The 24022-nt window shown below is 32.0% G+C and overlaps 2 protein-coding genes across 4 annotated transcripts; one reads left to right on the top strand and one right to left on the bottom strand.

The window, feature by feature from the left end:
• Positions 1 to 2589: 2589 nt before the first annotated feature.
• On the top strand, positions 2590 to 7451 carry LOC125217881. Of its 3 annotated transcripts, XR_007175831.1 has the most exons (8): positions 2590 to 2747; positions 3708 to 3754; positions 4588 to 4714; positions 5666 to 5732; positions 5805 to 6478; positions 6598 to 6665; positions 6772 to 6837; positions 7004 to 7451. XR_007175831.1 is itself a non-coding variant. In XM_048119452.1 (5 exons), exons 1-5 carry the CDS (start codon positions 2627 to 2629, stop codon positions 5851 to 5853), a joined length of 411 nt encoding a protein of 136 aa, XP_047975409.1. In that variant the 5' UTR covers positions 2590 to 2626; the 3' UTR covers positions 5854 to 7451. The 3 variants fall into 3 exon arrangements, 1 of the variants encoding a protein (XP_047975409.1); XR_007175830.1 differs by having other exon boundaries at positions 5805 to 6665; XM_048119452.1 differs by having other exon boundaries at positions 5805 to 7451.
• On the bottom strand, positions 6321 to 7276 carry LOC125217880. Its single transcript, XM_048119451.1, has 2 exons — positions 6663 to 7276; positions 6321 to 6460 (listed from the first exon to the last, which is right to left on the bottom strand). Exons 1-2 carry the CDS (start codon positions 7274 to 7276, stop codon positions 6388 to 6390), a joined length of 687 nt encoding a protein of 228 aa, XP_047975408.1. The 3' UTR covers positions 6321 to 6387.
• Positions 7452 to 24022: the final 16571 nt, after the last annotated feature.

Genomic DNA, 24022 nt, shown 5'->3' with positions numbered 1-24022 from the left:
CTTCTGGGTGGAGTACTTCGTTGTCTGACAAATGACACAAGACTCCACGATTTGTTTCACTTCCTTCCGCATATTCTTCCAATAGAAATTCGGTTTGAAGATTGTAACTTCCGGTGCCTTGCGTAGGGTCGTCGGTTTGAAGATTGCGACTGTATGCGGAGAACTCCTCCGTCGGGCAGCGGCTGATCTGGGTTTTGTGAAGAACTTGTCGTGCAAGATTTGGCAAAAGACTTTGAATATATTATTGAATGAATAATCAACTTACGTCAATTGCCCTATTTATAAATCTAAGGACCCTAGGGTTGATTCGACCTAATCCTATTCATCTCGGGAAAGAATCAACAAAGAAAATCCGAAACGGAGCTTATAATTACGCTCGACTCAACTTAAGTAAAATAAAATAAAAAGAAGAATAATAATATCCAAAAAAGGAAAACAAAAAGAAATAATAAAATCTAATAATGGTTGCGTTCTACTTCGGAACGTAGTCACCGAGCCTATCTGACTGGCGCGCATTCCTCTTCGGTTTGGACTTGGCGATGGACACCTGTTCGGGCGCCGGAGCGGCCTGCATCGGCTCGGTCACAACAGGCGCCTCGCAAACCTCTTCCTCCGGCTCCTCTTCTCCCTGCTCTGACACGTTGGGAACGACCTCTTGATGTAGAGGCGTATCAGCTTTCCTAACTTATAAATCATTTCTTAATCTATCGCATTAGCTGAATCAACTACCACTAATGGTCATTTAGAAACAATATAAGACGTTACTTCTAAAACCTTATTAGCACCTCAACTAAGAGTTTTAGGTCATGCCACAAGAACTCTCTATTCATGAATGTCTTGTTACATTTGTTCTTGATCAAAATTCTTTGACCAAGCACAATTCTAACATGATCATAATTTGATCACGGTAAAGAGTTTTGAGAGCAATGAATTTGGATGAGTGGAAAAATTGACCGAATGATGATTTGTGTGGATTGAAGTCGAACTTATGTGAATTGACTCCCTATACTTCGAATATAAATGAAGAAAGAAATGGGGAAGTATAAATAAATGTGTGTGAAATTGGTTGTTTATAGGTAAAAAAATGAAATAAATAATAAAATTTTAAAAATCCAACTAACATGGCTATTAGAATATTTTTCTTAATAAATACGAAAATTAACAAAAGCTATGTGACGATTGACTCACCCATATGCGTGCGTGCTTTTGCAAGCCAAAGCGCGGATGCGATGTGTGCACTACCTATTGCAACACAATGCTTTGGCTTTAAGGACGAAGTACCGTGCTCGCACACACCTTTGCCATTGCTCTTAGGAGTCAATTAAAATAACCGGTGCATTTTTGATAATTCAACATTTCAAAATATATTTGATAAGTTGTGAAATATGAAGAACTAATTCCTAATGCTGAGATGTAGAACTATCAGTTTATTTTTAGTTCGTTTTTAATTCATATAAGAAATTCTAATTTTAAAAATACGAAATTCATTTCTACATCATTTACAAGGGCATTTCTAGTTAGTTTTTAATTCATTTTAGAGAATATAATCTAAAACAATCTTTAAATTGACATGCATACTTTTAAAATTTCTATAATGACAATTTTGCAGTAAAAATTAGTTCTATTTTGATTACAATCCTATATTCATAAATTGTACTAATGTACTTATGATAGTTAATGATAATTTGATATTAATAATAATTTTAATATATTTGTAATAAATAGTTTTTCAATAGTTATTACGAAATCAATTGGACCTTTTTCATTCATCAATTAAGCAAACTTAGCAATTTTCTAAGTAAGCGAAGCTAAAGTAAAAAGAAATGCATCCGATATTTGGGAGAGTAGTGGCGGAGTGGTCATCTCCGTCGCAGCAAATCTCCTCGCCGGCGCCGTTTCTGTATTGCGTGCACCTTAATCTAGCGTGGCATTGAGTCTTTTTTATAATGAGCTATGCCAAATTTGCAACACGCAACTTCGCAATTTAGGTTTGCTTCAGCCTTGAAATTTGGGGGAAAAAATAAGAGTATTGGCAAATGGCTCTGTTACCTTCATTTGGATGACTTTCAGTTTGCTGTAAACATGAACTGAGACCCACTACACACACCAAAAGGTGAAAGAAATGAAGCAATATGCTGTTTTTTAGAATATTTATTTATATTTTGATGATAGGGACTTTTGATCATTAATTCTGCAGTGTGACGTTCTTTTCTATCTTTATTTCTTGTACATTGGTGAGCTGTCATAAACACTCATGTTTGTGAAGCTTGGATGTAAACTAAACAGAATTACTCTTTTGATCAATAATTTTTAGTAGTACTTCTTTTTCTTATTATTTTTCATAAAATTATTTTCTTCTCAGTGTACAGCAGTGACCAACTTTCTAAAATTTGTTCGTTAGCTTGTTGCCTATCTATGTCTCTCTCATGTCAGTAATTTTCTTGAGTAAATGAGATCTATATGTAAACTTTATCAGTGTGGAAGGATGATTCTTTCTGATGTTATTTTCTGTACCCAGTTTATGATTTTATATATCTTCCAACACATATGCATCAAGCTAGAACTAATGACCTTTGTGACTTTAGGTGCTTCTCAGGCAAAATTAATTTCCCAAAAAGCAAAAGGAATGCCACGGATCTTGTTAGCCCTTCATAAGCTCATCAACAGTGCTGCTAGTGAGGAAATGGCGATTCTTTCACTTGAACTATACAATGGTTTCAAGGACACTGAGTGTTCACTTGCAGAAGGTCTTTAGTTGATTAAATTACATAGAAGTATTAAGTATTCCTCATCTCTATCTGCTGGTTGATTCCACTCATAAAGATGGTTAGATTTTGCTTTAGTTGAGGATTAGCTCCCTGTTTAGAGAGTTCTTTTTCTCTTCTACATATCAAAAATGAAACTTTCTGGATTTCTCCGGAGGATTGTTTACTAGGATCTACCAATGTTTTTGTCAATAATTTTTTGCTGTTGCTCTTTTCCTTGGATTTAAAATGCTCAAGACTCCATGTTGGCAAATGTCTACAGTTTTTAAAAGAATAAAGTAGGGTAAATTGCTGCATAGATCATGACTTTTGGCCTAAATATTTACTACCAAATATCATATGCTTATTTTTTTACCAACTTGTTTTAAGTATTTGTTGATAGTTTTTCTGCTAGATCATTTTCAATGTTTACTTCTAAGTTGTCATAATTGCTTTACATCAAAGGTAAATGAATGTATTTGTTGTATTTCTTTTCCCTTACAGTTGCGAATGCTGAAACTAGGTACCATCCTTTTCTCCAAAATTTTTGTCCCACAGTTTGTCTACACATGGATAATTTAACGAACTCACATTAAGTAGGAGTGAGAGTTGTATTTGTTGTTTTACTGTGGGAGTAGATTGTTATAAATGACTATATAAGAAATAGCTGCTCACCCAATTCATTAAACGAGTACTTCTAATCAGGTGTTTCCATTTCAATAATAAATAATAAATGCAAATGCTTTGATCATTCACTTATGCATCCAATATAGTTCTGTCTGTGTGACTGATATTGACTTCATAAGTTATCATCTATGTCATGAGTTTATGCGTACTTTTATTTTTGTATGGAACTTGTTGTTATTATTCTTATTGTTGTTGTTGTTGTTGTTGTTGTTGTTATTATTAGTATTATTATTGTTACTAATGCTAAAGATTTCTGTCTCTGTGTCTGTGCTTTAGAGAAAGGGAGCAAATATCACTTGCAAAAAGCTCTAGCTACTGAACAGGTACTTGTTATTGCTGACCAAAGAGTGGTTCCTGTAATATATATAAGGAACAAGTTTTATCAATCTTTATCCTTTTTTGTGAATGCTTATATGATCAGGATGTTGTAGTATTTTACCTTTCTTCAATTTCTTGTGTCAACCAAGTAGATATGTTAGACTTATTATGCATTGCAAACTTGAGACTGAGAAATTCTCTGGTTTCTTTCCGACTCTTGTAGTTTCATGTATCAAAAGCTGGCTTAGAGTTTCTTTTGCTATGTCTCTCCTCTAGTTTAGGATTCTAGCTATAGACTGCTGTTAATCTTCGCCTTTTGTAATTTCAGTAATAATTGTTATAGTGGTATTTCACTTGTGCCTCTAATCCTCCAATATGTTGATTATAACAATTTAGATCTCTGTTGTGGTTATGCAACTAGCTCCATTGGGAAGCTAACTTGGTGACAATAGAATTGTTTTGAAGTGAGGGATCCTACTTTTTGGTGCTAGAAAAATGTCACTGGACACAGCTTTTGGACAACTTCTTCCACTTTTTGTGCTGGGATAAGGTCATTGAACACAGCTTATAAATATGTTAACCTCTTTCTGGCTAAGAGTTTGATAAGTTTATATGATGCCGCCAATGTATTTCTTAAATTAGATAAGCATTTCCTCTTTACTCCTTAATATTTTGTACCCATATACAATGTTTATTCATGTGTCTCACCCATATCTATATTTTGAAAAAAATTGAACCCACTTCCTATTTTCTTGTCACATTGATGGTTGCCATACTTTTTGTCAAGTTGATACTTTGGGTATTGTTTTCCTAATGATATTTACTCAACCTGTCTCAGGAGAAGAATGCCGATCTCCAGAAGCAATTAAACATGACATTTTACTCAGGAAAGCACAAGTCACAGAAAATAAATGACAGAAAAGACCTAGGTTCTTCGTCTGCTATAGTTTCAGCAGAGTCACCAGGTATCAATTCTTCAATAAAGAAAGTTCATAATCCTTTCATTTTTCTGTTCATGTTTTTTCGAAAAACTCTCTGTTTATCATGTAGCTCTTTGCATTTGCTTGTTACTAAGTACCTGATCTGTTACTCAAGGACATCTTTTACTCCTTGGAGCCTCGAACAATTAATGTTATCTGCAGGATTTGCTAGGCCTTCTGACAAGTTTTTTAGAATATGCTTAGCAATGAAATTAGTAACTATTACAGTTTAATAAATATGATTAAGCTCATCTCCATTCCTCTAATTATTTTAAATCTTAATGTAAAAACTACAAGCCAGCTATCAATGAAGCATCATCAGTTAAGATAATTTTTGTGGTACATAATGGGTGATGTTGTATTCATACAAGATTCAACTGTTGAATTATACGTATATGCTTGCTTTGTCTCAGCTAAGATGATGTGTTTTCCTTTTAGTCTTCCAAATAAGATGACACATTTCTGATTTTGGAAACTCTCTCTCTCTCTCTCTCTATTTCAATACTTACACCCTTCTTTTCTCTCTCCAATTAAACACTTTAACCAATAACTCCTAAAATCCCAGCCCAGCCAAAAAATGTACTCCCTCCGTCGTACAAAAGATGTCACACTTGTTGGACGGCACGAGATCGTAGGAGATTTTGTTTTTGTGTGTTAAATGGAGAGAGAAAATATAATTTTTATATTTATGTGAGGGAGAACTTTTTCCAAAAATAGAAATGTGACATCTTTTATGGGACAAACTAAAAAGGAAAGTGTGACATATATTATGGGACGGAGGGATAATCATCTTAGCCGGGACGGAGGGAGTAGTTTTTTTCCATAACCAACTTTAGCAATGTAGCTTTAAGCTGCCTGCTTTGGAGGAATTTACGCTCTCATATTCTAATATTTGGAACTGACACTTACCCCTCAACATTTGTGCTGGAATTGTAGACAAGGAAGCTGCTTCTGACACAAACGCAAGAAAGGGAACTAACCGTGTTGTACCGGCATACCGCAGGTTACTATCAGTTTCTGGAATGTTGATTAATTGCGTAGAATCTAGTTTGATGACCAGAATCTCCTTTGGCAGGTCTAAAGTAAGAGGAGCTATTTTAAATGACACAGAAGATGATGCATAGAATTTCAAAGGATCATGGCAACATGTCTTTGTATCATGTTCATTACACAGTGTCACACGTTGATAGTTCTAGATATCAACCGACGCTCAGTGGTTGGAGTACTGAGTCTTGCTGTGCGTTAGTGGATTTTATTTTTAAATAGGAAATGAAAATATCTCACAGGCAGCATCTTCTGATGTGAATTTTAACTGCTAGTACATCTTATTGTGACAATTTTTCTTGTCATTTTTAATCATTTGTTATTACTAGAAATGAAATTAGAACGATCTGGACCATCTGGAATTGATTTGTATGAAAAAATACATTAGTAGCCTGCTTGATTGCCATTTTCAAAATTATAAAACTTGTCGTCTCTAGCTACTGTGGTTGTGGCTTCATTGCTTAGCAACTGCCGGTACAATGTTTTTGACTCAAAATAAATTCACCTTTCAAATGGGAAGGTTTCAGGCCTGCTGACACTTGAGATATGAGCATCTGGATTTGCAGCATTTCATATATAAGCTCCTTGCTGTGCTTGAATCAACTTTTGCATGATCAACTTTTGCAACTCTCCGAATTTTTCCAGAACAGGCAGCCTCTCTGTCCTCTTGATTTGTATTTCTTCTCGCTGAAAGACATTGACAAGGTATCGAGTTATTATTAACTGAGCTGTACAATTTTGGAGTTGAAATAAGTACGAGAAGGTATTAACTCTTTAAACATTGAGGTTCTTTACGTTTTCATCGATATTATTTGCTTCCATAGCCTATTCAAACTATGCCAAAAAGTGATGACTCTACTGCTAAGAGCAAAGATTGGGGAAAGCGTACCTGGTAAGATTACTGATATTACTCTTTCTGATGATATTTCTACTCTTCTGATAATCTGTTATGGCTAAATATATGATCTTCCACCACTGTTTATTTGCTTGTTTATCAGGTCCTTCTCTTGAGTGCTTTCTCGTCTTGGCCTTCTTCTTCTTCCTCTTTGAACCGAGAGATACAGGTAAGAACATCTTTAGTAGGAACACTTCGCTCTCCATGCTTTCGCTCCTGCATATTTGTTTAGTGTTGGCGCTTTTCGTTATCAAGGGGGTTTTATGCTTCACTTTCTCTTCATCTGTTACCACATCCTCCTTGTCTTGATGCTCGACTATATCTTTGAGTGTCAGTTCATATGAAGATTCAGGAATGTCTTTGAGCATCTCCATGAGCTCCCTTTTTCCATCAACGATTGCCCTTAAACGGGATGTTGGGGAGAGGCAGCTATACTGGTGGTTCTCGGGAAGCAAAGTGGAGGTTTCCGGTCTTCTCCACAGTGGAGGAGAGGACGCTTCAACTTGATCTTCTCCGCGCATTTGGAATTCAAACAACTCATCCTCGCAGCAACGGTGACCAACCGATAACCTCTCTTCCCAAAACTTGAAATCGCTCGATCTTCCCATCAACTGCGTTTCGATTTTGATTTTGATTTTGATTTTGATTTTCTTGATGGAGAATGAAGGGTGAAGGTTATGATAGGAGAGTAGAGGTAAAGAGTGGTTGGTGCATTAAATTAAACATGATTACAAGTCGAATCTATATCTATTTTGATAATAGAAAAGTTGCAATTTTCTACAACTTATTCCAAGTCTTTTGCCGTCTACATTGGGAGGAATAGAAAATGTGACTACTATTTAAAATTTCTTCCAATTGTGCTTGCCAAAATTCATTGGGTTTAAATCCCCTTTTTGTTGTCTTTTCTTGTTGGAATTTTAATGTGTAGTCTGCATCATAGTTTATTAGAGGAAGTTTAAAGTCTCAAGGAAGAAACATCAGTTTCAACTTGTAAAATGTTTAATAGATTAATAGGGTTTTATTAATTTTTTTAATGTTCCAGTTTCATCTGAAAATCTAAATATTCAGTATTGTTTCACTAAATTGTGCATATTTTATCTTGTCGTAGCGTTCTTTATCGACCGAAGTGAATAAACTAACACTATTCATGGTTAGTTCTCTCTTATGAGTTAATTCCATTTTTACTATTAATACATCACATTAAAACTCTTACACTTATTATCAAGATTATTTTTGTGGACAACAATAGTATGTTTTTATTTTCAATATTGTAATACTCATTTTTGTTTATCGTATTTGTGTTATTCAACAAAAAGCGTTAAAAGTATATAAAAGTATTTTTATAATATATCAGCCATGAATAAATAAAATCTATCAGTAAGATAAAGCATTGGAGGTTACTCATTTCTCATTTTTCATTTAATTTTGTCCCAGTAAAGATATTATATTTTTATTTTTACAAAAAAGTTTATTTCATATTAATATAAAATTTATATATTCTTTTTTTTTAACATATAAAGCAAAACCTTATAAAATCTAGTGTCATTTTATAAGTGTGACACCTTTTTATCAGGGGCGGATCCACTTGGCTGCAATGAAGGACAGTTGCTCCACCTCAATATATTTCACTTATATTAATTTGTTATTAATTTTTTTAAAAAAAATAATTTTCTTTATAAATGCCCCACCTCAAACTTCTAAAATTTCTTCATGTATTTTTTTTTCTCCTACTAAATTGAATTCCAGAGTCTATCCCGTATTCTATTAAACAAATATAGTACTATTATTTTATGCCATATGATAAAATGAACGCTCATGGTTTTGACCAATGGCAAATTTGACCATCCAGAAACTATAATAAATTATCACGACATATTTACCAATAATTTGTTGGAAAAATTACTCAATTTTGTTTTGTGGTTGGAAAATGGCGCTCTTAAATTCTGGTAGACCCGTACTCCACGTTTATAAACTAAGTAGTTTGCATTTGACTAAATGCACTGATAAACTAGAAGTCTAGAACTCTAAATAAGATAGATGCTGGAATTTAAAAAAAAATAAAGATATCCCTTTTTTTTTAAATATGAATTTTTTATGTTAGTTTATATAAAATTATACATTTTTTATTTAGAAAACATTTTTCTCTATGATGCAATGAGTCTTATTTTTTATTAATAATATTTAATCATTTTTCTTTCTATTTTTCTCTTACTTTATCAATTATGTGTTAAATTTATGTTGCTTTATAAATCTATATTTTTAAGGGATATAGGGAGTATCTTTTATGAAAACATTTACAAGACATTAAATAATAACAGTTATAAATTAAAATTCAATAATTCTTCATTGTCAAACTCACACGAATCATAATTACAACCTTAGTTCCGACCTATTTAATTAGTAATTTAGTAGTACAATATTTGAAACGATATGAATTTTAATACATAATTGGTAAAGTAAGAGAGCCAAAAAAAAAAAGTTATGAGGGTTATTGTTAGTGGAGAATGAGACCCGCCTCATTAGAAAGAATAAAAGTTTGCTTAAACAAACTTGATCTACTTTATGAGACATCTCAAAATGGCAAATGTGGTCTACTTTTAAGGGACGGAGAAATTATTTATCAAATTTAAGAGTATCGAGTACCATTTAAGAGAATTTTCATTTGTCTATTGGATAATATCCTCCGTCCCACTTTAGGAGTTTTGGTTTACCATTTTTGTGTGTCCAACTTAGGAGTCTCGGTTGGAATATTCCATAAATAGTAATAAGCCTCATATTCTACTAACTTTTTTCCACTCACATTTTATTATAGAGTGAATTACATTTTTAGGTTCTATACTTTCAGTGAGGAACATTTGCGATCCCTATACTTGTAAAGTATCATTTGCGGTCCCCAGGCTATACCACTTGCTCGTTTCAGGTGTTTTTTCACTTTTTTACCACATTTCCGGATAAAAACGCCTCCAAAAGTTTAAAGGGCATTTTTGTACACTCACTCTCCAAAAGTATGTACTTATTTTGATGTTTATGTTAGTTTGAGTACTTTAACTATGATTTGTGTTTAATAATTTTGTTTGGATTGGTAACAGTGTGCACAGATGCGGAACTAGTAAAAAGAAGGACTACCCTTTTTTTTCCAATTTTTCTTCTTCAAAATTTTCTAAATTTTTACAAATTATGTTTAGCTCTTACAGAAATTCTGCTGCAGAAGAGTAAATGGTCATTATTGATAAATGAGAAGGGTTGAATCTATGAGAGTATAAACTTACAGAGATTAAAAACGATTTTCGAGAGCTTCAGGAAGAAACAACCCAGTTAACAATAAAAATGAAATAATAGCAGTATTATTTAACTGCTATCACTCTATGCTTTTGAAATATTAAATTATTTGTCTTAAAAGCCATGATATTTTAAAGATTTTTACATACTTCTAAAATGTGAATTATTTTTTTAATTCACATTTTAATTGATTAATCTTAGTTTGAGGAAATATAATACGTGCTTTATAGTAAATTAAATTTTATAAAGTTAAAACCTAAGATTAAAACTATGCATATTTATTATACTATAGCCAATTCAAAAAAAATTATTCGAATAAAATATAAATCACAGTTAAAGTACTTAAATTAACATAAATATCAAAATAGGGAGTACATACTTTTGGAGAGTGAGTGAATAAAAATGTCCTTTAAACTTTTGAGGATGTTTTCATCCAAAAATTTGGTCAAAAAGTGAAAAAGCACCTGAAATGAGCAATTGATATAGTATTGGGATTGCAAATGATATTTTACAAATACAGGGACAACAAATCCTCATCGCTGAAAGTGTAGAGCCTAAAAATGCAATACACTCTTTATTATAAAATTAATGTATAAAAGTAGGACTCACATTCCACTATTTTCTTTTCTCCAACTTTCCTTTACATTTCTTAAAATCCGTGTCAAACTCAAATAAGACTCCTAAAGTAGGACGAAGGAATTATGATTGGTTCCAAGTTTTAACCGGGTCAAGCTTAAGAGTCTCAATAAATGAGATTTGACTAATCTAACTTCCCTTTATTCTCTATATCAAATCAATCATACATTAATAGTGTATATTTGTACCCCCTCTGTCCACGATTAAGAATCTCATTTCTAAATGGCACGGGTTTTAAGAAATGTTAAGAAAAGTGGGTGGAAGAAAGTTAGTTGAATAGGGGTTCCACTTGTATATATTAGTTTTAAATGATATGTGAGTGGAATGAGTTAGTGGAATGTAGGGTCTCTTTATCATTTATGATAATTATGAACCGGGACTCTTATTCGTGGACGGACGACTCTTATTCGTGGACGTATATGCTAATAATTTTATACTCCCTTTGTCCCAAGGAAGATAACCTCTTCCTTGGGCGGCATGAGATTTTATGCAGTTTTATTTTGTATGTTTAGTGGAGAGAGAGTAAAGTAAGAGAAAGGGAATAAGTAGAGATAAAAGATGTTTCCATTTTTAGTAATTGGTCATCTTTGTTGGGACAAACTAAAAAGGAAAGTGGGTTATCTTCAATGGGACGGAGGGAGTAATATACTTTCTCCGTCCCATAAAAATCACACATTAATATTGTATATTATATACTAATAAAACCATAATATACTTTCTGTTAGGTTTGTTATACTGAAAAGCATGTTTCGAGCACGAATAGAATCTTGCTTGCATACGAAAAACTCTACAATCCACTTTAACTTGATTCTGTATTATTGAGCAGGTTGTACGAATAGAATCATTGTATTATTACATTGTGTTTGCTTATGCATTTATAAGATATTTTATAAAAATTTTAATTTATAAGAAGCAAACAAAGTCTAAGTCTTTTGCTTAGTAGACTGGTTGTGGGTGACGTCCACTTTAAGGTAACACAGTCGGTTCTATGCAATGCTTTGCAAAAGAAATAGAAGAATTTCACAACCCAAATTGGCTTAGACTACCTATCGTGAAAGGTTGCAATGTCAGTCCAATTATTTCTAAGCCTTTCTGAAAAATAAGATGACGTTGGTGTGGTATAGCACTGAATGGATCTATCAACAAGACGTGTCTTTATGCTATCTACTCTAAGACTAGGTCTTGATAAATAAATGTTTCTTAATTTACATACGTTAGCATTGAGCATACGGTATTGGTTATGCACTACTTTAACTTATCAAATGGTGCGGGTTTTTCGCAACCCAATAATCCTAATATATTGGGTAGTGGTGATTAATATCTAGCGGTGCTAGGATTGATATTATGTTGAATTGTGCGTGAGGTGAGTCTTATTTGATAATGTCCTCAAGAGGAGCTCGAACAATGTTTTATTATTCGGAAAATTGGCCAGTTGGAGTTTTATTACTCTATGAACAATAAATAAGTGTTTGATCTTGCTAAGTCCACTCTTGGAATTAATAAGATGTTAATTAATTAAGTCCATAGTAGACATTAATTAAATAATGGACATTTATATCTTAAGTGCGGGAAATAAATAATAAACATAATGGAAAATCAGATTACTTGTAGTTTCGGATTTGGATGAGCAGTGCAATATTACCTCTGTAGTGGCTGCTCGTAATATTCCAATATAAGCTTATATTAAATTGTGGGTTCAATTTAATTAGTAAATGAGTGAGGTCATATCCAAAACCTTCCATAGATCCCTGACTGGACCCAATATGAACTTAATATAAATAGGAGAATAAATGAAACAGAATACACACAATTTATTTTATGAAATTTTCGTCTCCTCTGTTTTTAGAGGAGCTCGAAAATTCTTCAGCTCTCCTCCATTAGGAATTTCTGTCTTCTTTATGCTAGTCCTAGTATTTTGATAAGATCATCCCACACTGATTTCGGAATACAGTTCGGGAACCAGTAAGAAGATCCGTAGTCCAGTATTGAAGATCATCATGTGGAGAAGGCGCAAGCAATCGACGATTCTTTGGAGAATCAAATCGGTAACTCTAAACCGTAGTATTCATGTTTTAGGATTTATTTTCGTTAAGCATGAATTATTTGCATTCTATCATGCAATTATTTGTTTAATATATGAATTGATTAATCGCATAATCGGTCAAATAGATCCTTATCTGATTTATTTGTTTTGTACAAGTCTTCCGTTGTACAAGGGGCTCCAAACTCCAGCACTTTCTTCGTCCCATAAAAATATGTGTACTTCCATTTTCATCCATCGCGTAAAAATATTGGCATTTTCATTTATGAGAAGGTATCCCAATTTATTACCCCTATACATCAAGTTATTTATAACTTATGCCACCATTAAAACACTAATAATAATATGGGTCTCACTATCTAGCTACTAACACTACTTTAATTACAATTTTCCTTCTCTTTCTTACTATACCAATTTTGTCTTAATTCTTTTGCCTTATTATATGCTCATATTTTTATGGGACGAGGAGAATAGTTATCAATATTTTATGAAAGTGGGCCGGAAAATGGTTTCTTTTGTATTTAGCTTTTATATATGTATGACTAGTGATAAAATGCAAACTGTAAATATTGTACAAACTCCAAACTATGATTTGGACCGTTAGAAAATGTCAACAGATTACAAAATAACAGCAAAAAAGAATGTCAACAAAGTGTCACAACGTCAACACAACATCAACCGTAGACATTGTATTGACATTTTTTGTTGCTATTATTTTGTCACATGTTGACATTTTTCTAACGGTTCAGATAATTTGTACAATATTTAGAGTTTGCATTTGATTAAATTATCATTATAAACATAGATTATGAATTAGGGTAGTGATAAAATGCAAACTTATATATTGTACAAACTCAAAACCCCTCAACACAGTTTCAACACATTTTTAATACAATATCAACACAGTGTAAAATTTCAAGATTTTAATGTCAACACAATATCAACACAACATCAATTATTGACTACCGTTGAAATTCTGTTGACATTTTTCTGTTAATGCTTTTTTGTGATCTGTTGATATTTTTCAATGGTCCAGATCATAGTTTGAGTATGTACAATATTTAAAGTTTTACTTTGATCACATCCCTTATTAATTAAGTATAATCCAGTTAAATCATATTGAATCGAGGTTTCCTAATTTAGTGGAAAAGATAAGTATTAATAATATAGTAATTAATTAGTTAGTTATAAATCAATTACTATCTTTGTTTAATTTAATGGAATTAATAGAACATTCTAATCAATTTGAAATTGAAGTAAGCAACATCGTGCTTAATTTGCTTAAGTGATAATTAAAAAATCATACCTCAAAATGATGAACCGATAATTACCATTCCTATCATATATGGTCTCCAAACAATTAGTCTATATATAAAGTAATATTAACACAACCCACTAAGGATAACAAGTTTCTGCAGTTGAGTACGTAGTCGTAAAACTATTCTCTTTGACGAATGATAGAACTGGGGATCTTTGAATTTAGTTAAACTAGTATTAAAACTTAATGCCATGTATGGGATAAAAGATTTTTAAATAATAAAGATAAATTAATTTAAAATAAAGAATATAGAGTAAATAAGTATATAAATATATTTATTGATAAGAACTAATTAAAATAAATATGTGTAATATTATAAACAACAACAAAAGAATATTTGTACAATTATTGATAATGATATTAATTTAGTTTCACTTTATTTTATTATTTATTGATGTTTCATAATTACTTGGTTTAGCTACATTTTGAATTCAATATAATTTACTTCTAAAAATTTTGAGAAGTAAAAAGAATAAAAATATGAGTAAATAAAAAACAATTCAAAAGAAGTAGAAGTAACACCAAGAGTACGATCTAACATAAAGAAACTAATACATAGTAAATCAAAGTTAACTCAATTCTAACTATATATAGACTTAATTACTTATTGAAAAAATAATTTTAAAAAATATAATTCCTCCGTCCCATAGAAATTGGCCATATTTCCTTTTTCATTCGTCGCATAGATATAGCCACATATCCATTTATGGTAACCTTTTTCTCTTTCTTTTTTATTTTTTCATTTATGGGTCCACCATCCACTACGTAATTTCAACTACTTTTTCTCCTTCTCTCTTACTTTACCAAATTACGAATTAAAACCCGTGCCAAACCTAAAGGACCAATTTCTATGGGACGGAGGGAGGATATATTATACAAAGTCCAAAAAACAAAAAATTCAAATTAAAAACTGTATTTAATCAAGAAAGATGTACTACTATAAATTGACTACATAGTTTTATAATACTACTATTTGAAATCTAAATTATACTCCAATCTTGTTAATGTTTTTCTCCAATCTTGTTAATATTTTATAACTCTATTTATGGGTAAAATACATACTTTTGTTGTTATTACTACCAATAATATACTCAAGTTTCTAGGACAAACTTTAGAAAGTATAGCAGTTTAACAGTGAAAAGCACAGTACTCAATGGAGACTCTCACTGTCTTATTATCCATGAAATTAAATTGATTAATTAAAAAATATATCAATTTTAATAATATCTAGTATCATACATGAATACATAAATAAATCTTTAAAACCCTAAATAAAGCCCAAATATGGACTACATAAATTTGTAAATTCCCAAATCCTAAAGTGACGCCCAATTTAGAACTCTTGTCAAAATATAACAAATTTTTTCAAACTATAGAATCTAACAAATTAAAGGTCCAAATTATATACTCCTACATAAACTAATAAGAAACAATACTACTAATCCAGTAAATATTTTCAAATTACATAATAATCCAATAAATTAAAAGCCCAAATAATACACACACAACGTACATAAACTAATATAGTAATACTCCCTACAAATCCTACGTGACAAAAAGCCGCCTCCCTCTCTCTCTCTCTAACTTGGCGCCTCACTCTCTCCCCCCCACCCTCTCAATCGGCAGAATTAGCATTTCCACGCCACCACGCCCACCAGCCGCCACCCGCCGCCGCCTACCGCTCTCTCTTCTTCTCTCTCAACTCGGAGCCGCCACGCCCGCCTCGCCGCTTCTTCCGCCGTGTCCCGCTGCTCCACCGCCGTGCCTCACAGTTCACTCGCCAGCTTTACGCCGTCTGCTTCACGCCGCCGGATCGGACCGTCACCGCCCAACAACCTCAGCCTGCTACCCTCGTCATCCATCGGTGGAAGCTTTGAACTGTGACTGCTATCAAAAAATCAAAAAACCAGATAATTAAGTCCACTGAAATGCAGATTCAATTAATTGTGTGGGTATATATAACTATTTAATCTTATTTTAGAAGCCACTGCTGCTCAATAGGAGCTGCCTTTATTTTGTCCAATGGTTGTCAGTTCTCAAGATGACCAAAAGGATAAACAAAATAACTTTATATTTTCCCACCAAAAAGGATAAATATATTTTTTCACCAAATTGTCATTTTAGATTAGGATAGATGCGTTGAAGCAAGCGAAGCCAATTCAGGAGAAAATTGGTTTTCAAGGCTAGAGATTAGTTTTCTTTTCACCCTCTAAGTAGAAAAGAAGTGGATTGACGGAAAGAAGAGAACATTGAATTTGCATAGAAAATGTATTGACGTTCGACAGTAAAAAGAAGACATTCATATGCGCAATTGCAATCATATTGAAGTGATTTCACTACCTTGGCTTCTTAATGGAGGATTTCTCTAGCATCGCCGCCACGGAAGAAGTGACACAGTTCATTCTCTATCTTCCTCACTCTCTCTCTAATGTTGTTTTGAAATATTTAGCCAAAAATTTAGTAATGTTGCTATTTAATTATGGATTAGTAAATTTTGATGGAGCCAAAAAAGGACTATTTTCGGACCGTTTTCTTTTGTCCGAGATTCAAAGATCAAAGAGTTAATGTTTTGGATCATATTTGCAACATGATTATTTGTCGTTTCGATCCGTCAGTGAAATATTGTCCACTTTATTTTTATTATTATTTTTTTTAATTTCTGGTAAATGGACTATAATTTCCACCAACTCATTACACTCATATTCTATTATAAAACTAATATATAAATGTAGGGCCTACACACCACTCACTTTTTTCACTCATTTTTCTTCACATTCCTTAAAAACGAACCGAGTCAAACATAGACAACATTTCGCGGATGGAGACAAAATATATTTTTCCTTTTTCATTTTATATAGATATTAAGTATTATAAATCTACAAATAACATAAATAGATATTTTATATCCAAGGAGTGTGATCAATTGCTAACTTTCTTAAGTTGCTAACTTGCTAACTCATCAATGTAGTGTATTAAAAATGTCAATGCGATGACAATAAAATATCAACACATAATTTTGTTGAACTTCAATATATATGTTGATATTATGTGTTGACATTTTGATGTTATCGTATTGACATTTTTAATACACTATATTGATTAGTTAGCAGAGTTAGCAAAACTTAAATAGTGTTATATATCCATGCAAAATTAAAATAATAAATGTAAAGACATTCACAATTAAAATACTGTTATATATGAATAGTAAAGACATTCACAGTTAAATTATCCAAGGCCAAATTATCCATGCAAAATTATAAATACTGTTATAGGGGAGTGATCAATTGCTAACTCATCATTTAATTGCTAACTACAACTAATTTAAGGTCATAGGATTTTAGAAAACGCGTGGTCTATAATTTGCCACGTGTAATTTTCGTTTTTATTAATAAAATAAAAAAAGATAAAAAAAAAACTCTAAATTAGGGTTTTGGATGAAAATGTCAATATAGTGTTTCAAATTATCAACACAATGTTTTGAGAATGTCAACACAATGCTTTAAGAATGTTAACCCATTACGTATATTGACATTCTACATGTATTATATTAACATATTTTATATAGTATGTTGACATTTCTGCTTGTACGAAAAAATTAAAAATTTTTGATTTTTTTTTAAAATTTTGACGTCGGAACATATGCATGTAGAATATCGTTGGAATCCTTATGAAATTATCTTTAATTTGATATATGTTATATGAAGTTAAAGTTTTGGGACTTCTTTTAAAAGTTAGTTATAACTAAACATGTAGTTAATTGACATTAATACCCCTATTGATATTTTTTAGAATTAATCCTATGGCCTTATTGACGTTTTTCGTTGATCGTATTGACATTTAGGGATTAATGATCTAAGCCCTTAATTTGAATATCTAATGGCTATTATTTAGTTGTAGTTAGCAATTAAGTTATGAGTTAGCAATATAACACTCTCCTACTGTTATATATGAATTGTAAAGACATTCACAATTAAAATAATAAACGTAAATGAATTTGACATTTGTACCCTTTTAAAGTTCAAGGGTAAAAATGGAGAAAAATAATATTTTTCATTTTCCAATGTATAACAATATTCTTTTTAAGTTCAGAAATCTAAAAGGTGCAAAGTGCATTTTCTAGAACCAAATTTCAAGTTCACTATTCCCTCTGTCCCAATAGGAGTCTTATTTAGTTATGACACGAGTTTTAAAAAATGTAAAGAAAAATGAATTGAATAAGTTGGTGGAATATGAGTCTCATTTATATATATTCCCTCCGTCCCATAATAGATTTTACACCTTCCTTTTTAGTTTGCCCCACAAAAGATGTCACATTTCCTTTTTTGAAAAAAGTTCTCTCTCACATGAATATAAAAATTACTCCATCCGTCCGCAAATAAGAGTCCTGGTTCACTTTTATCATAAATGTAGGGTTCCACCTTCCACTAACTCATTTCGCTCACATTTCATTTAAAACTAATACATATATATATAGAGGAGTGATCAAGGTCTAACTAATTTTAAGTGTATAACTAGAGAACAAATCTCATCCACACAAATAAAGGTAATAGATATTTTTTATTTTAATGATGTAAAATAGGCTAAGGGTATTTTTGGAATCACATCATGAAATTCATAAGAGGCGTGTGTTCCATATCAAATCATTCCATTCCAAATCAGATTTGGAACCAAAATTTCATGATCGATTTCCTTCCAAATTAGATTCATTACAATTCTGTTTTTCCATTCCATTCAACCGACGCGATTCTTCTCCAATTCACGTGATTCATTCTCCAATTTATCACGACGCGAATTTTGTCCAACTCATCGCGATTCTTCTCCAATTCATTGCAGTTCATCGTGATTCCATTATTCTCCAATTCATCAATCACGCAAAAGAGAAATCAATGGATTCAATTCTGATGTGGGGACGAAGAATTTTTCGATTCCGATCCATCATCATCGGGAGAGGAAGCTGAGACTTCTAAAGGTAATTATCATACTTTCGAGTGAAGTATTTATCGCTTACAGTGAAGCATATGATGCATGCCTTATAGTGTTTTGCGTTTTCATTCCAGTGAATTATATTGAGGATATAGTGAAGTATTTTACATTTACAGTGAATCAAATTATAGTTTAATTGAAGTATATGATATGATGCATGGCTTGTAGTGTTTTGTTTGTTCATTCCAGTGAAGTATATTGAGGATATAGTGAACTATATTGTGCTTACAGTGAAGTGATTTACCTTTACAATGAATCAAATTATGGTTATAGTGAAGTATATGATGCATGCCTTATAGTGTTTTGTATTTTCATTCCAGTGAAGTATATTGATGATATAGTGAACTATATTGAGCATATAGTGAAGTATATGTAACGAACAGTAAAGTATAAATTGCTTTTTATACAACAACGAATTATTGCTAACAATGATATAAATATTTCATATAGTGAAGTATATGTAACTAATAGTGAAATATAACGTTGTTTTTTTTATACAACAGTGATTTACGTGCCAAAATGTCCCGAAGATTTAAAGCCAAGAATTGGACAGAGTTTATCACTCTTGATCGTGCATTGGACTTCTATAACAATCACGCTCAACATGTTGGGTTTGATACCCGTAAAAAGGGATAAAAAAGGTGAAAGAAAAGACAAAAACTGAGGAACTGAGGTTATCAATGAAACCAGGTCGAAAATGTGGACTACCAAGAGATTGGACATCATGGTTCGAGGAACTGCGGAAAGGTGAAAGAGAAGACAAAAGAAAGGCACTGAGAATTTGGACAGAAATAGTTCACTTTGTAGAATGTTTAGTGTACTAATGACTTATTTTTGGTTCACTTTTGAGTGATTTTTATCTCGTTGGAAACTTGTTTTTTGTGTTCTGCTCAAGTGCGAATAAGTTCACTTTTACATGTGTTTATTTCACTGCTTACAAGTCTTTAGTTCACTTATTATATGTTCTGGTTCACTTTACAGCAGAGTTGAAATACTATATTGTCTTTTATACTGATGTTTGATAATTCAGTGAAAAATATTATTCATAATGTACTATTTTTTTTCATTTTAGTGAAGTATATTGAATATATAGTGAAGTATATTATGTGTATAGTTAAGTATATTTTACATGTTATATTGTGTATTGTTTTTTTAATTTCAGTGAAGTGTATTATATAGTAAAGTATATTACCTTCACTATAAATAAACTATTTAGTTTATAGATTTCAGTGAAGTATATTGAACATATAATGAAGTATATTGTGCATATAGTGATAGTATATTTTGTATGCCATATGATGCACTATTTTTTAGTTCCAGTGAAGTATATTGTCCATGTAGTGAAGTATATTACCTTTACAGTGAACTAGTGTATTATGCTTACGGTGAAGTAAATATGCTTTATAGTGAAATAAATATGCTCTATAGTGAAGTAAATAGGTTTTATAGTATGGTAAATAGTGAACATAATATTAATGTAAAATAAGAACTAGCTATTGAATTTCAATGAAATGAATGGCCTTTGTAGTAAACTAAATGACACATATTATAAACTTCATCAAGTTTTTACTATTTTTCATAAATGCTTGAAGTTTACAATCATTTTTTCCTCATCTATGCCCATGTTTTTGCTATATTCTTCATAATGCTTTGATGTTGTCGCTAGTAGCTTGTTGTGGAGGTCTATCTTCCCTATTCTTTGTCATTCTTTCAGCAAAAGCTTATGTATCTTGTTTTGGAGTTATATCTTCTCTATTCTTCGACTTTCTTTCTGCAACAGGTGCCCCATTTGTTAAATCTTTATCCCCTATTGATTGTTTCATTTGTTCCACAGAAATACATAAAATTAGAAGATTAATTCTTCTCACATGCATATATAATCATAATAGACTCAAATTATTACATGGAACCTTTAAGTTTGTCGATTGGTATAAACTTGTTTTCTATTCTAAGCATGGATCACAAACACGTCACTTTAAGCACGAAATACTTCACTGTAATAATAAAATAGTGCACTATAAGCATGGATCACAAACACTTCACTCTAAGCACGTTTTACTTAACTGAAATGATAAAACAAAGCACTTTAAGCATGGATCACAAACACTTCACTCTAACACTGGAATACTTCACTCTAACCACATTTTACTTCACTGAAATGATAAAATAGTGCATTTTAAGCATGGATCACAAACACTTCACTATAACCAAAGAATACTTCACGCTAAGCACGTTTTACTTCACTGAATTGATAAAATAGTGCCCATAAACATGGATGACAAACACTTAACTCTAAGCATGGAATACTTCGCTTTAAGCATGTTTTACTTCACTAAAATGAAAAAACAGAGCACTATAACCATGGATCACAAACAATTCACTCTAACACTGGAATACTTCACTCTAAGCACGTTTTACTTCACTGAAATGATAATTCACTGAAATGATAAAACAGAGCACTATAAGCATTACAAACACTTCACTTTAACCATGGAATACTTCAGTCTAAGCACATTTTACTTCACTGAAATGATAAAACAGTGCACATAAGCATGGACTACAAACACTTCACTCTAAGCATGAAATACTTCACTTTAAGCATGTTTTACTGCACTAAAATGAAAAAATAGAGCACTATAAACATGCATCACAAACACTTCACTCTAACCATGGAATACTTCATTCTAAGCACATTTTACTTCACTGAAATGATAAAACAGTGCACATAAGCATGGACGACAAACACTTCACTCTAAGCATGAAATACTTCACTCTAAGCACGTTTTACTTCCTAAAATGATAAATAGTGCACTTAATGCATGGATCACAAACACTTCACTCTAACCATGAAATACTTCACTCTAAGCACATTTTATTTCACTAAATTAATAAAAATAGTGTACATAAGCATGGATGAGAAACACTTAACTCTATCCATGGAATACTTCACTCTAAGCACGTTTTACTTCCTAAAATGATAAATAGTGCACTTAATGCATGGATCACAAACACTTCATTCTAACACTGGAATATTTCACTCTAACCACATTTTACTTCACTGAAATGATAAAATAGTGCACTTTAAGCATGGAATACTTCACTCTAAGCATGGAATACTTCACTTTAAACATGTTTTACTTCACTAAAATGAAAAAACAGAGCACTATACGCATGCATCACAAACACTTCGCTCTAACCATGAAATACTTCACTCTAAGCACATTTTATTTCACTAAATTAATAAAAATAGTGTACATAAGCATGGATGAAAAACACTTAACTCTATCCATGGAATACTTCACTCTAAGCACGTTTTACTTCCTAAAATGATAAATAGTGCACTTAATGCATGGATCACAAACACTTCACTCTAACACTGGAATACTTCACTCTAACCACATTTTACTTCACTGAAATGATAAAATAGTGCACTTTAAGCATGGATCACAAATACTTCACTATAACCATGGAATACTTCCCTCTAACCACATTTTACTTGACTGAAATGATAAAATAGTGCGCTTTAAGGATGGATCACAAACACTTCACTATAACCATGGAATACTTCACTCTAAACATGTTTTACTCAACTGAAATGATAAAATAGTGCACATAAGCATGGATGACAAACACTTCACTCTAAGCATGGAATACTTCACTCTAAGCATGTTTTACTTCGCTGAAATGATAAAATAGAGCAAGCATCCCTTAAATATATAACTAGAGAATAAATCTCAACCACAAGATCAAGAAAATTAAGGGCTGATATTCAACATATAATTTTCGAAATTGTCCCAAATTTTACTTCATTATAAGAATGAATTGGTTCACTATAATAAGGCGGGGGTAAAATAGTCATTTACAAAAATTAGGGTTAAAATCAATTACACTCATTTTGAAAAATGATTTGTTTCACCATAACCTACTGCGCTTCTTCTTCTCTACTCTCTACTCTCAATGGAAACCTAGGGTTCCGCCGTTTCCTCTGTCTCCGTTGCTCATTTCAGCCGCTACTCTCACTTCCCGCTAAGTTTCAACATCTATTCATCATTTACGCCGGTAGGGCTGGGCCATGGGATGTTTGTGGTGAAGGATCTCGCCGGAGTGGCGTTGGGAGAGAGATCGGTGGTGGTGTAGCCATCGTTGTTTTTGGTTGGGATCGTATAGTCAGCTTTCTCTCTCTGTATACTTACTACACTAATTGGATAAAAGTATATGTGTTTATTTCTTTATTGCAACTATGCTTCAAACTATATCTGTATTTGAACTAAAATTGTGATATACGAGAGTGGAAAAAAGATACACATTTACACACACTAATCTTATTCTTATGCGTAGTCTTTCTATAGATAGATCTGCAGGGATGAAAAGAATCACGATTGGAACTTGATGAAGTATATTATGCTTACGGTGAAGTATATTGTGTTTATAGTGAATTAGTATTGTGTTTATAGTGAACTAGTATATTGGCATGTGAGTTGACATTTTTGTATTGTGCTTATACTGAAGTATATTGAATGTGAGTGTACTATTTTGACATTTACATGATGTATATTGTGCTTGTATTGAAGTATGTTGTTTTTATAGTGAACTATATTGGCATATGAGTGTACCGTTTTTGCATTTAAGTGATGTATATTATGCTTATAGTGTAGTATATTTTGTTTATAGTGAACTAGTATAATAACATGTAAGTATACTGTTTTTGCCATTTTAGTGAAGTATATTATGATCACAGTGAAGTATATTGTGTTTATAGTGAAGTATATATTGATTACAGTGAATTATTTAGGCTTTATATTGAATCTTTGATCACAGTGAACTATTTTTTTTAATGATTGAATACTTGTACGAAGTGAATATGCTTTATAGTGATGTTTCAATACCTTATAATGATGTTTGAATGCCTTATAGCGTACATACATGTTGATCACAAAGACTTCACTCTAACCATGGAATACTTCACTCTAAGCACGTTTTATTTCACTGAAATGAAAATATAGTGCACTATAAGCATGGATCACAAACACTTCACTCTAAGCATGTAATACTTCACTTTAAGCACGTTTTACTTCACTGAACTGAAAAAACAGTGCA

Source organism: Salvia hispanica, chromosome 4, assembly GCF_023119035.1.
Source record: "Salvia hispanica cultivar TCC Black 2014 chromosome 4, UniMelb_Shisp_WGS_1.0, whole genome shotgun sequence".
Taxonomy (NCBI): domain Eukaryota; kingdom Viridiplantae; phylum Streptophyta; class Magnoliopsida; order Lamiales; family Lamiaceae; genus Salvia; species Salvia hispanica.
The sequence above is the reverse complement of the archived record's forward strand: the minus strand, read 5'-3'. Positions and strand labels throughout refer to the sequence as shown.